General features: G+C 44.2%; 2 protein-coding genes across 2 annotated transcripts in view; both read left to right on the top strand.

Annotated features, from left to right (window-relative positions):
- The first annotated feature begins 832 nt into the window (after nt 1-832).
- Nucleotides 833-12,128, top strand: LOC137623574 (zinc finger BED domain-containing protein 5-like). The gene is made up of 4 exons (XM_068354405.1): nt 833-1,327; nt 1,413-1,935; nt 2,272-2,653; nt 12,026-12,128. Exons 1-4 carry the CDS (start codon nt 833-835, stop codon nt 12,126-12,128), a joined length of 1,503 nt encoding a protein of 500 aa, XP_068210506.1.
- LOC137623198 (disks large-associated protein 5-like) overlaps nt 9,654-13,515 on the top strand; it is a 156,422-nt gene continuing 152,560 nt past the window's right edge. Inside the window, exon 1 of the mRNA XM_068353902.1 lies at nt 9,654-9,798. The gene's annotated coding sequence lies outside the window, so the exon portion shown is untranslated. The remainder of the gene's footprint in view (nt 9,799-13,515) is intronic.

Genomic DNA, 13,515 nt, shown 5'->3' with positions numbered 1-13,515 from the left:
TTTCCCCCTTTTGTATTTAGAGTGATGGTTAGTGAATTGTGACAGTAAAGTATTAGCAGGGTGTTTGTGCCCCGAGAGTAAGTGCTCATATCCTCCCCTGTTGAACTTTATGTAACTGTTATAAGGAGACTTTCCCGGACTAAGTTCCCACTCAGAACATAACCATTAAAAAATTCTCCACAGCCAATAGTTATTTAAATTTTACTTAAAATCATGTGCATGCCTTTTGTTCAGTCTTTGGTAGGTATATTTCTGTAAAAGAAATGCACATCATTTGAGACTCCTGTACTATTAAAAGCTTCGCATATAAACAACGTTGGATGAATGTACATGTGAGGACGGATGGTCTATCAACCATTACATAACATCTCTCTCTCTCTCTCTCTCTCTCTCTCTCTCTCTCTCTCTCTCTCTCTCTCTCTCTCTCTCTCTCTCTCTCTCTCTCTCTCTCTCTCTCTTCAGACACGCACACATACAATTCAGTAAATATTGGGGCACACTTATAAGAAAGCAGAACATATTAGTAACATTAAAAAGTAGGGAATATGTACAATCAGTTAACTGATTTGTTCCGCTCAAAAGCAGAGCTCTGGTCACCTTGCCTACGCGTATCTTACGTGTCTGAGTCTCGCTCTCATTGCATACCCTCGGTGTCTTGTTGTCAGTGTCGGTTGAGACAGTACTTGAGTGGTCATGGTAGTGCACTTCACCAATCACATTACTAGCCTTTTTGTTTCATTCAGTCTGTTGGGGTTCTATGATAATTCCCATTGACCAGTGTATTTGCAGGACAAGAGTACCATGTTTATTGATTTTAGTGCATTCCTTCACAATGGATAAATTTCTTATAAGAAAGGAGGCTAGTGGCAGCCGTGAGTCTGATAGTGAACAATCATTGAACCCAACAAACTCCAATGTAAAAAAGGCAAAAATTCGCCATTATTTAAATAGACAGTATAATGAGAGTTACTTGAAGTTCGGATTTTTTTGGTCTGGAGATGCTGCTCAACCAAATCCATTATGTGTAGTTTGCGGCGATAAAATGTCAAATGAATCCATGGTACCAAGTAAGTTAAAGAGACATCTCACTTCTAAACATTCATCTCTGCAGGATAAAGATCTTGTATATTTTCAAAGGCTTTTAGATCAGCAATCGAAGCAGCGCAATGTATTTGAGAAAACAATGACCGCATCAGAAAGGGCTCAGCTTGCTTCAATTAAAGTCGCAGAAATAATAGCATTAAAATCTAAATCTCACACACTTGCTGAGTCAGTTATACTGGCCGCTTGCAAAAAGATTGTTAAATCCATGTTTGGTGAGAAAGCTGTAAAAAGAAATTAGCAAAATCCCCTTATCAAATGATACAATACACAGAAGAATCTTAGATTTATCTGAAAATATTGGAAAAAAGGTTCAGAAAAAACTTCAGGATTCTACTTTTGCATTAACTGTTGATGAGTCCACGGATATAAGCAACACTAGTCACTGGCTTTCATTTGTACGTTTTATTGATGGCAGTGAAATAATCAATCAGTTTTTGTGTTGCAAAGGAATGTCAACTACTACTAGAGGTCAAGATATTTTTTATGTGATAACTGACTACCTTAGAGAAATGAATTTAACATGGAAATCTTGCGTAGGCATTTGCACTGATGGAGCCCCATGTATGACAGGCTGTATTAAAGGATTTGTATCTCTTGCAGAAAAAGAAAACCCAGATCTTATTCGTACTCATTGCTTTTTACACAGAGAAGTTCTTATTTCAAAAATATCACAAGAAGATTTAAAACTGGTGTTACACCAGCTAGTTGAAATAGTAAATTATATTAAAAGTAGGCCTTTGAAGTCAAGATTATTTGAACAACTATGCAAAGGAATGGATTCCCAGCATGTTAGATTACTAATGCATACCGAAGTTCGATGGCTATCGAAAGGTAAGGTATTAACTTGTGTTCATGAATTACACAAGGAATTAATCGTATTTTTCGACCAAGAAAAGCAGGGAAAATTCTGTGAGCATCTTCGTTGTGAACTTTGGATGTCTAAACTGGAATACCTAACAGAAATATTCAGTCAATTAAACAACACAAACCGTAGCATGCAAGGGAGAAATGAAAATATTCTGACCTCAACAGATAAGTTAGTTGCTCTAAAAAAGAAAATTATTATTTGAAAAAATAGAGCAAGCTCAGGTAATTTTGATATGTTTCCTTCAATGCGTACCACTTGCATTAAAGAAATGATCCCTATTGTTGTTTCTCATCTGACAGTGCTTGATGAAAACATCGACCACTATTTTCCATCACTGAGCACAGAGAAGTATGATTGGATTCGAAATCCTTTCATGAATATTCCCTCTAATATTGGATTACAGTTGTGTGACGAAGAGGAACTGGCCACCATTTCTAGTGACAGAGGTCTAAAAATAAAACATTCTACTGTACCTATTGACTCATTTTGGATATCTGTTCAAGAGAAATATCCCACATTATCTAAAAAAGCTTTATCACTTTTGTTGCATTTTTCTACATCTTATTTATGTGAACTTGGCTTCTCAACCCTAAATAACATCAAAACTAAGAAGCGAGAGAGACTACGCTCAACTGAAGAAGAAATGAGGGTCTGCTTATCACACATTCGACCAAATATTGAGTAAGTCACCAAAAAACACCAGGCACAAGTTTCACACTAATCATCTTCACAATTTACTCTAAGAAAAACACTGAAATAAAGTAAGTTCATATTTAAAAGTGTTTTATTTCTTAAGTCTGTAGTGCCATCTCATATTTACAAGTATATATTCTCTTAATTTTTTCTCTTAAATTTTCCAAGTGTGCCGTGATATTATTATAAGATCCTAAGTGTGCCATTGGTAAAAAAAGGTTGAGAAACACTGGGTAGTAGAGTAGGTTGGCCAGGGTACCAGCCACTCGTTAAGATACTACCGCTAGAGAGTTTTTAGGTCCTTTGACTGGCCAGACAGTACTACATTGGATCCCTCTCTCTGGTTACGCCTCATTTATCCCTTGCTAACTCATATACCGAATAGTTTGGTATATAGCCTACTTTCCACATTCTCTTTGCTCAAGGGGTTGACTATTACACTGTAATTGTTTAGTGGCTACTTTCCTTCTAGTAATTGCAGAAGATACTTTAGCTATGGCAAGCAGCTCCTCTAGGAGAAGGACACTCCAAAATCAAACCATTGTTCACTAGTCTTGGGTAGTGCCATAGCCTCTGTACCACGACCTCCCATTGTCTTTGGTTAGTGCTCTCGTTTGAGGGTACACTCAGGCTATCTAGTCTCTCTTATTTATCTTCCTGATGGAGTACCTGCATGTATGATATGTTTTCCCATGGCGGGCAAGCGCCAAGTGAGTGTGCCGGTTGCAGAGAGCAACCGAGGCAGTCTGTATCTGAGGACCGATTAAACCACATGTCCCCACCATCGTGTGTCTCTTGTCCTACCTTAACATCCAATATGGCGCAGTGATTCTCAAGGACCAACGTGACCCTCACCATGCCCTTCCAGCGCCGCTCAGTGCAGTCCACCCCAAGGACCGCACGCCCTGTCGTCCCCCGTGGGCTCGTCCCTGCCCTGCAAGAAGCCAGGCAAGCCATGGCGGCACAGCAGCAGATGATCAACGTTCTCCGTGACCGGCTTACGACACATGCTACCCCTGCGCCTCGTGTCCCTGCATCTGCAGCCCCGGAGAAGTGCGAAATTGAGCTGAAGCCCGCCGCATTCAGGTCCTGGAGGAGGTCAATGGAATGCTGGATCGAACTGTGCAGACTACCGCCCCACGAGGTTGTCCACCACATCAGGCTATACTGCACACCCCCTCTACAACAGGCGCTGGACGCCAGATTCACCTCACAGGAATGTAGTAACCTCACCGCTACGGAAGCCATGGATTTTATTCGCGATATTGTGTTGCGATCTACAAACCGTGCTGTGCTATGGTTGGAGTTTTTTAATGCGGTACAAGGCCCAGGAGAAAGTGTCAGTGATTATTTTTTAAAGTGTTCTCAAAAGGCCACCGATTGCAATTTCCAGTGCCCTCAGTGTCAGTGCAATCTAGCTGAGTATATGTTATTACCTAAGTTAATGGTGGGCTTAAGTGATGAGGCTATGCGTCGCCATGTATACCAGTGTAGCAATGACATCAATTGTGTTAGTGCCCTTAGGGCCAGGTGCTGTGCCCATGAGGCGGCCCGCGTCAACGCTGCTGCGCGCCAATGCAACTGGAGGGAATCTGCTTGTGCAGCTGGCAGCGAAACACCCAAGGCAGATCATCCGAGTGCAACCGTCGCTGGCACAGGTAGGGGTCCCTTACCCCCTCCCTGCCTCTGGCAGAGCCTCATGCCCCGCTAAATCCGTCGTATGCAACGGGTGCCACAAGCATGGCCATTACTACAGATGCTGCAGAAAGTCACAGACAAAATTGACAGGATCCCCGGCAGACGTGTCTAGTGCTACGTCTAGCGCTGTGCTTGTTGCGGGTGCCAACCTCGCCCGCCACCCAGTAGTGGAGGTGACAGTCGTTCACAACGACACAGGAGTACGTGTGCCGGTCACCGCCGTGGCGGACACCGGGGCACAGGTATGTGGGGCGGGGCCCTCCCTGCTATCGCACCTCCAAGTCTGCCCAGCAGCCCTTACACCCCGGGCTGGCTTGCGGGATGTGGCAAACCTTCCCCTGAAGTGCCTTGGATCTGCCATGTGCCACGTCACCCTGCAAAGTCGCACCACGGAGCAGGACGTGTACTTCGTGCAGTCGGCAAAGCACCTCTTCCTGTCGCTGGACGCTTGCAGGGACTTAATGCTGGTACCCAAGGAGTTCCCCCATCCCTCCCCCGCGGTGGCACACGTGAGACTGTTCGATGGCACGGCCAGACGGGCTACCCAGGTACCACCCCGACCCGCCGAGGTGCCCCTGCCACCCCAGGAGGAACATGCGGCCAGGTTGGAAGCCTGGCTCCTGCAACATTTCGCTACGACAACATTCAACACAGCCAGGAAGCCACTACTAGTGATGCAGGGGAAACCGCATCATATCCACCTGCTCCCAGGAACCACGCCTTACGCATGCCATACCCCAGCATCAGTGCCAAAATACTGGGAAGAGGAAGTGAAGGCCCAGCTTGAAGAAGATGTCGCCCATGGCGTCATAGAACCGGTACCTGCCGGGCAGCCAACCGAATGGTGCACCCGTATGTTGGTCGTCGCCAAGAAGTCAGGACAGCCATGCCGTACAGTTGACTACCAGCGCCTCAACGCATCTTGCTTATGGGAGACACACCATACCCCCGCCCCATTCGACATGGTGTCCGGGGTACCTAAGCACACATTCAAAACCGTGGCGGACGCATACTGGGGATACCACCAAGTGGAGTTAGACGAAGAAAGTCGCGATCTAACCACATTCATTACCCCCTGGGGGAGATATCATTACCGTCGTACACCCATGGTGCACTGCTCCGCTGGCGATGCGTATACTCGACGATTCGACGACGCCATCCAGGACATCCAGAGGAAATATAAGTGCGTGGACGACACCCTACTCTACGACGACAGCATTGAAGGGGCCTTCTGGCATGCCTACGACTTCCTCGAAACATGCGTTACCCTTAAGCCGGAGAAATTCCAATTCGCAAGAAGGGAAGTGGACTTCGTGGGCTTCAACCTGGGCTGGGAGGCCTACAAGCCAACAGAGGAACGTTTGGCGGCCATCAAGAACTTCCCGATGCCACGTCAGCCCTCTATCACCGACATGAGGGCTTGGTACGGATTTGTCAACCAGCTGGCGCCCTTCCTCGCGACAGCCCCCATCATGAACCCATTCAGGGAGCTCCTCAAAAAACCAACCGGGAAGGTAGTGTACTGGGACGAGGCACTCCGCACCAAATTTCATCACGCCCAAGACATGATCTGCCAATTAGCAAAGGACGGACTGGCCTACTTTGACAGGAGCCGCCCCACAGCAGCGATCACCGACTGGAGCAAAGAAGGCATAGGGTTTGTGATCCTTCAACAGTATTGCTCATGCAGCTCCGCCAACACGCCCTTTTGCTGCACGGGTGGGTGGCGCCTGGCACCATGCGGTAGCCGCCATCTCACCGTCGCTGAAGCTGGCTACGCTGCCGTGGAGGGGGAGGCCCTCGCGGTAGCCTGGTGTCTCCAGAAGGCGAAGCTGTTCTTGCTGGGGTGCCCCAACCTCACCGTTGTGACGGACCACCGCCCGTTAACCAAGTTACTGGGGGATCGGGCCCTCACGGAAATCTCCAACCCCCGCCTCTTCAGGCTGAAGGAGAGAACTCTGCAGTACCGATTCAGGGTCAAGTATCTGCCGGGGAAGCGTAGCAGCGCGGCGGACTTCCTGTCCCGATACCCTGCCTTGAAAGCCGATCCCAGCGCCCACGACATGGACCTCGACGAAGACCTCACCGACACCATGGCGGCCGCCGTCTTGGCAGCAGTAGAGCCCGACAGCTGTGTCGTGGACGAGGCGAGAGTTAGGCACGCCGCTGTCAGCGACCCCCTGTACTAGCAGCTCATGGCCAGGGTCCTGGCCGGAGACTGGGCCGACAGGAAGTCCCAAGAAGTTGCGTGCCTTCGGCCCTTCTACGGTGACAGGGAGAGGCTGGCCGTTATCCAAGACTTGGTGACATACACGTTCGAACAGGGCAACGTCCGCCTAGTTATTCCGGATCCTCTCCGTCAGCAGGTGGCTGCCAACCTACACACGGGGCACCAAGGCCTGGACTCGATGCAACGACGAGCGCGCCAGACGGTATACTGGCCTGGACTTGAGGGGGACTTGCAGTATCACCGATCCTCGTGTGAAGAATGCAACGTACACGCACCATCCCAGGCCGTGGAGGAACTCATCATCACGCCGCTCCCAGAGTACCCCTTCCAGATGACGGAGCAGATATGTTCCAGCATGACGGATACTCGTACATGGCCTACGCAGACAGGCTCACAGGGTGGCTGGAGCTGGCCCATTTCCCCCACGGAACCTCCTCCTCCCACATCAAGACCCAGCTACGTCGCTACTTCACCAGGTGGGGGGCCCCGGAGCAAAACTCCACGGACGGTGGCACCAATCTGGCAAGCGAGGAAATGGGGGAATTTTTCAAGTTATGGGGCGTGTCCGTGCGTCTATCATCCGCCCAGTACCTGCAATCCAATGGTAGGGCAGAGGCCGCAGTCAAGATCGGGAAGCGGATAATAATGGCAAACACGGGCAGCGGCGGCACCCTCGACACGGACAAGTCCTCTATGGCTATGTTGCAGTACCTCAACACCCCCTTCTGCGGAATAAATAAGTCACCCACCCAGATGGCAGCGGGCAGGCAGCTCCGAGACGGCGTACCCACGGCCCGCTGGCACCTCACGGTAGACAAACACTGGGGGGCAACCTTACGGCAAAGAGTACGTCAGATGGCTGACAGTGGTGCTGCCCTCACCGGGAACGGACCATCCAGAAAGCTTCCAGCTATCAACCCGGGATCCCAAGTGCGAGTGCAAAATCAGGCCACTAAGCTGTGGAACCGCACCGGTACCGTGGCGGAAACGCTCCCATACCGACAATACCTAGTCAAACTGGATGGCAGCGGGCGCCTCTCCCTCCGTAACAGGAAGCACCTGCGTCTCACATCATCGGGGCCCCAGCCTTGGCGGGCCACACCTGCTATGCATCCAGCCACGCCCACGCCCGAGCAGCTACCAGGCAGTCACCCTACGCCCAGCCCACAAGCAATACGGGAGCCACGCCCATCACGGCGCACTAAAAGGCCTGCGTGGATGGATGACTACATGTGATCATTGTACATTACAGCGGCACCTGCATATATTTCTTTTTTTTTTATTGCCTTTGCTTCTCATATTATTCTATGAACATGTATTACCTGCACATTGTATCTTCCTTACTGACAGTTATGCACCTGTCTTCCTATTCTCGCACATGCACCCAATTTAATCCATGTATATCCATGCATTATTTTTTATCGTTGCCTCTCCATGTATACCCATGTATTAATCTCGGGGGGGGGGGGGATGGAGTACCTGCATGTATGATATGTTTTCCCATGGCGGGCAGGCGCCAAGTGAGTGTGCCGGTTGCAGAGAGCAACCGTGGCAGTCTGTATCTGAGGACCGATTAAACCCGTAAACTACATGTCCCCACCATCGTGTGTCTCTTGTCCTACCTTGACATCCAATACTTCCCCTTGTTTTTTTCTCATAGTTTTTACAGTTTATATACGAAAGATCTATTCTAATGATGTTACTGTTATAAAAAAATATTTTATTTTGATTTTGCATTACTTCTCTCGTAGTTTACTTATGTCCTTGTTTCCTCTCTCCTCTAGGATATTTTTCCGTTGTATCACTTAGGCTTATAACATCTTGCTTTTCTAACCAGGGTTATAGCTTAGCTTATACTAATAATAATAATAATAATAATAATAATAATAATAATAATAATAATAATAATAATAATAATAATAACAATAATAATAATAATAATAATAATAATAATAATAATAATAATAATAATAATATAGAGCTGATCCTCACCTTAATTTGTTTGGAAAATCAACAGGAATTAGGAACAAGTCTGGCTGTCATCCTATTTTGTTTTTAAAGAATTTTATAAAATCATTAGCTATAATTCATGATATTATTTTATTTTCAATATCATATCCCATTGCACCGTATAGGAGACTATATAATTTATCTACGTCTGTTGCTGCTTCACTGGTCTTCCTCTTTCAGTATTTTGATCTTTTTCTCCATCTAACTTCATAATACATTTCTGATTTTTCCCTTTAGTTTTCCCAGGCAATTCTTTGCTTTTCCAATTTTGATTGTTTTGATTTTCATTAGTTTTATCATCCCTTTTGTTTCCATATAAGATCCATACAAGATCATATTGCTCTCTTTAAAGCATTTCTGGGATATCATATCTATTTGTCATGTTTCATCTACCATTCTTCATTCCAGACCAATTCTATTCTATTTTCATGCTCATAATATATAGTTTCCAGTATTTGACTATTTCTTCTTTTAATTGTTTCTTCATTATTAAGCCGATTTTATACATCATAGAGGTGTATAAATTTATGGGTTTCTGCCTATTCCCGATTCTGTATATGTTTTCCATTTTTGTTGTTGTTGTTGAAGAATACTTGACCTTGTGCCGTAGCCAACCACAGGGTCTAGCAATCATGTAACCAGCAGCCCGTATAGTTTATTATTTATAAGACATCTTATTGTCATTGGCAATTTGGTTGTCTAAAATGCCAAGAATTCAAAATCCTTCCAGTATTATGCATCATAAGGACTCAAATGTTATTGAACTGTATATCCAAAATATATTGAATCATTTTGGGGATTTATTAACACAATATTGCATTTAAAAAAATTAAAGTTAATCCTATTATACAAGTGATCCCTTGAAAACGACTCGTTTTGATTGGTTGCTAGTGCAGCTCAACATAACAACATTGAGTGAAAAATCCAGTATTATGCTAAATAGATTCTCGAATATTAGTTAACTGTATATTCAGGATATAAAGAACAATTTTGAGATTTATCATCACAATTTTGCATTTAAAAAACTAAAGTTCATCCTACTATACGAAGGATCCTTTGAAAGAGACTCGTTTTGATTGGTTGCCAGTGCTGTTAAGCATAACAACATCCAGTGACGCAAAGAATTCAAAATTTCTACCGCGATTTCTCAACAAATTCAACAATTTGCCTTAATTTCTTCTGGGTTACGAGATATGTAAGTTAATAACAAGAATTATAACTGACTCATGTATAGATTAGGCCAGTATAATCTTCGTAGCGTTTTTATTAAGGGAATTTAAAGCGAAATAGTTAGGTAGGTCGTATGCGACCTCGAGAATCCACAACAAACTCCCACGAGAGATTTTTGTAAATGGTAATTAAGGCAAAACTGTCGTCATCCATGAGGTTTTGTACTTCTATTTTTGTATAGTGTTATGTATAAATTCTTATATAAGTAGATAAACTATAAATTTCGAACGTATTGTAATCCAAATGGTTATTGTTAAGTTGAGAACTTTTTGGTAAAGTTACCGACTATGACTTACCAGGGCCTAGGGGCCAGAAAATATGTTTTACCAGTAGATTTTGATGTGTTTTGCACGAATTTCACCTTCATTTTTGGCGGAAATCACCCGTTTTTATCCCACACCCCAAATGGTGTGTGACAAAAACTGTGTATTTTTGACAAATATGAAGGTGAAATTCCTGCAAAACACATCAAAATCTACTGGTAAAACATATTTTCTGGTGTTGGGGCATTGAATGATATTTGCAATAAATGAATAATTAATGTTCCAGCACCCCTCCCCCATACCCCTAACTAGGCCTACCGGGGGAGGGGGGGTAGGGGCCCCCAGCGACCCCCCCTTAAAGCCACAGTAATTTTCAGGGCACCACAGAACCTAACAAACCCACCTAACCTAACCTAGGGGCCCTGTACCCCTACTGGGGGGGGGGGGGCTTCGCCCCCCCTGCGACCCCCCCTTAAGGCCACAGTAATTTTCAGGGCACCACAGAACCTAACAAACCCACCTAACCTAACCTAGGGGCCCTGTACCCCTACCGGGGGGGGGGGGCTTCGCCCCCCCTGCGACCCCCCCTTTAACCAGGGGTAAATTTGAATATATATATTTTATTAAATCACTTCTTACCTTAAACGGAAGATGACGATGAAGATGTGGAAGGTTGTGGTTGACCCTCTTCTGAATCATCAAGTACTGGAATACGTTCAGATTTGGTACAATACCACACATGTCTATCCTCACGAAAATGTAAAGGCGAATCACATTTACCACACTGGACACTTAAAGGTAATACGGAATGCTCCCTTAGAAAACGATTCACTACTTCAGGAGTTCCATTATAATTCCCATGAAATCGGCCGATCACATCAAAATAGGAATAACGACATATTTCACACAACCGTACCGGAGGATCCATGACAGTAAAGTGACGTGATGAAAATATAGAAACCGGAACTTTTGAAAACCGAAAACAAACGACAATCACGGGTTTCTCCCATAATGAAATAGGGAAAAAAACAAAATACTATCGTTTACAATGTTATATTGCACGAAAAACAGATCCTTGAAACAAGACTGAGAGACCAATGAATCGTCCAATAATAACCCTTGAAAAGAACCCAGTAGTATTTAGATTGGAGGAGCGACATTAGTGGGAGGAGCAAATGCGCATTCAAGCAAATATTGTCACATTGCGCAATGGGGAGGAGCCAAGTAAGATGAAAACAGATATACAAACTAACAAGAGCTACCTGTGGAGTCAACATGTCGAATGACTTGTCCATTTTTTAACAAATATTAAAAATAAGATATTGAATAACTCGTTAATTATGCATTTCCGTCGAAAAGTGCATAGAAGAAAAAGTGACTGAAATGTGTAGCTGATGTTGTTTGTAATGGCAAATATCGCCTATGGCCTGGTAAGTGCTTGTAAAATAATACCAAAGGGGACAGATAATTAGATTAGGGTAACATTAAAATTACGGATGGAACAACATATTGAACAGAAAAATATTTTTATTCTGGAGTAAATAATGTGCTTTCATTGAATGTGACCTTCATTTCAACAGCAAATAAACTGAAACCCGTTATACTGTCTAAGAACGGGGATAGGAGGCTTTGTATACCTAACGGGGGGGGGGGGGGGGGGTGTTAATGCCCTCATGCTACCCCCCCCCCCCCCTCGCTCTGCCGTATTCTTAGTAGACCGTCATCTTGCATTTAGGTGGCTGTTATCATACATACACCCCTGGGGATATTATTTAGAAATCTAATGGTTTTTGCTCTGTGTGCGCTCGCTTTGCTCGCGGAAAAAGGAAAACATTAAACTGGTCCATGTACTGGCAAGCGGTACATGCTGAGCTGCGCATGCTAACCCCATTGATTGTTATTTCTTAGATATTAAGTTTATATTTGCAGTGAAAGCGAGTGTCATATTTTGAAGAAAATGGAATTTCTCCATAGGAAACGCCCAACATTTAGTAGAAAAGCTTTTTCTGTCAGTAATCATAATGAAACCTAATAATCTAGGAGCTTGTGTATATCAGTGGACAGGTTTTCCTCCCTGCATGGGTATTTTCTTCCTATTCTCTAGTCGTTCGTAAGCCGTGGCCGGCGTATTACTAACTCTCTATATAAGAACACCACCTAACCTACCCTTCTCCATCTACCGTGACCTACAAGCCTTGTCCCTACCTAACGGTTGGCTGCTATCATACATACATCGCTTAATCTATATCTCCGTGGCTGAATAATATATACAGTATATATATTTATTTAAAAAAATAGGTAAAATACATTTGTTCCGTTACTGGAATACAAACCACACTGTTTATTAGGGATCATACTTTCGGCGGAGCTGAAATGACGAGCCATTAAAATTTAGCGAGGGTTAACTACCCACACCGCCAGTTAGCGGGGGTAGTGGGGGGGGGGGGGGGTAGCTTGCTACCACTCCCGTTCAACACCTGTGATTTTGTCACTTTAATTTTGGCTCGGATCGAGAGCGGTTGTTTCCTCTCTCCCTCCTCACCTATTCTGGACTGCCATTAATTTTTGTCTTATAACTTGCTTTTTCTTATACTTGTATAAGAAAACATTCTTAATGTTCATGTATATACAGTGGTACCTCTACATATGATCTTAATTCGTTGCAGAAACTGCTTCGTATGTTAAAACAATTGTATGTTAGAGCAAATATAGTAGGGCGAGGGATTTTTGGACACCTTTTTAGAAACCTTTGTTCAAAATCTGTATTAATAATTTATGACCAAAAATCAAACATGCTTTCAAAAGAGGGAGGTCTCATCGATAAAAATAGTTTGTCTCATAATCATCAAAGAATTAGAAATTCCTATATTTCAGCAATAAAAAAATATCTAACAGGCGAGGCAATTATGGACACGTCTGTATCTCTGTAAAGCAGCAAAGCTCAATTTGCAAATTATGACAATTTGTGGTCACTATCAATATGAATATACTATAAAAAAGTTATGGACTTAAATAAATTTTTGTGTCTGTAATCCAACATTGTCCAATTTTGCCTCACCAGGAAAAAAGTGAGAAATTTGTCTGTCCAATTTTGCCCGATCATGGCTTTGAAAACTGTCCAATTTTGCCTTACTATATGAATTAAACTTTGTCTTCAAGCCCACAAATATACTTCTATGTGTAAATCTACATAGGCTATATGTAATCATGAGCATACAAAATAAGACATTAGGAGTGCAGCACGGGGGGGGGGGGGGGGGGGGGGGGGTCTGCCAAAGGTAACACCCTAAAAGGGGGTGACACCCTGAGAGTTCACATATCTAAATGAATATTTCAGGGATTAGTGGAAATATATTTTCCCTTTTCTGCTAATTTCCATGTTGATAACTGCAATAGAAAAGACGCAGCTGGCATGTTGC

Source organism: Palaemon carinicauda, chromosome 30 (assembly GCF_036898095.1).
Source record: "Palaemon carinicauda isolate YSFRI2023 chromosome 30, ASM3689809v2, whole genome shotgun sequence".
Taxonomy (NCBI): domain Eukaryota; kingdom Metazoa; phylum Arthropoda; class Malacostraca; order Decapoda; family Palaemonidae; genus Palaemon; species Palaemon carinicauda.
This window is presented reverse-complemented; position numbering and strand designations above follow the sequence as displayed.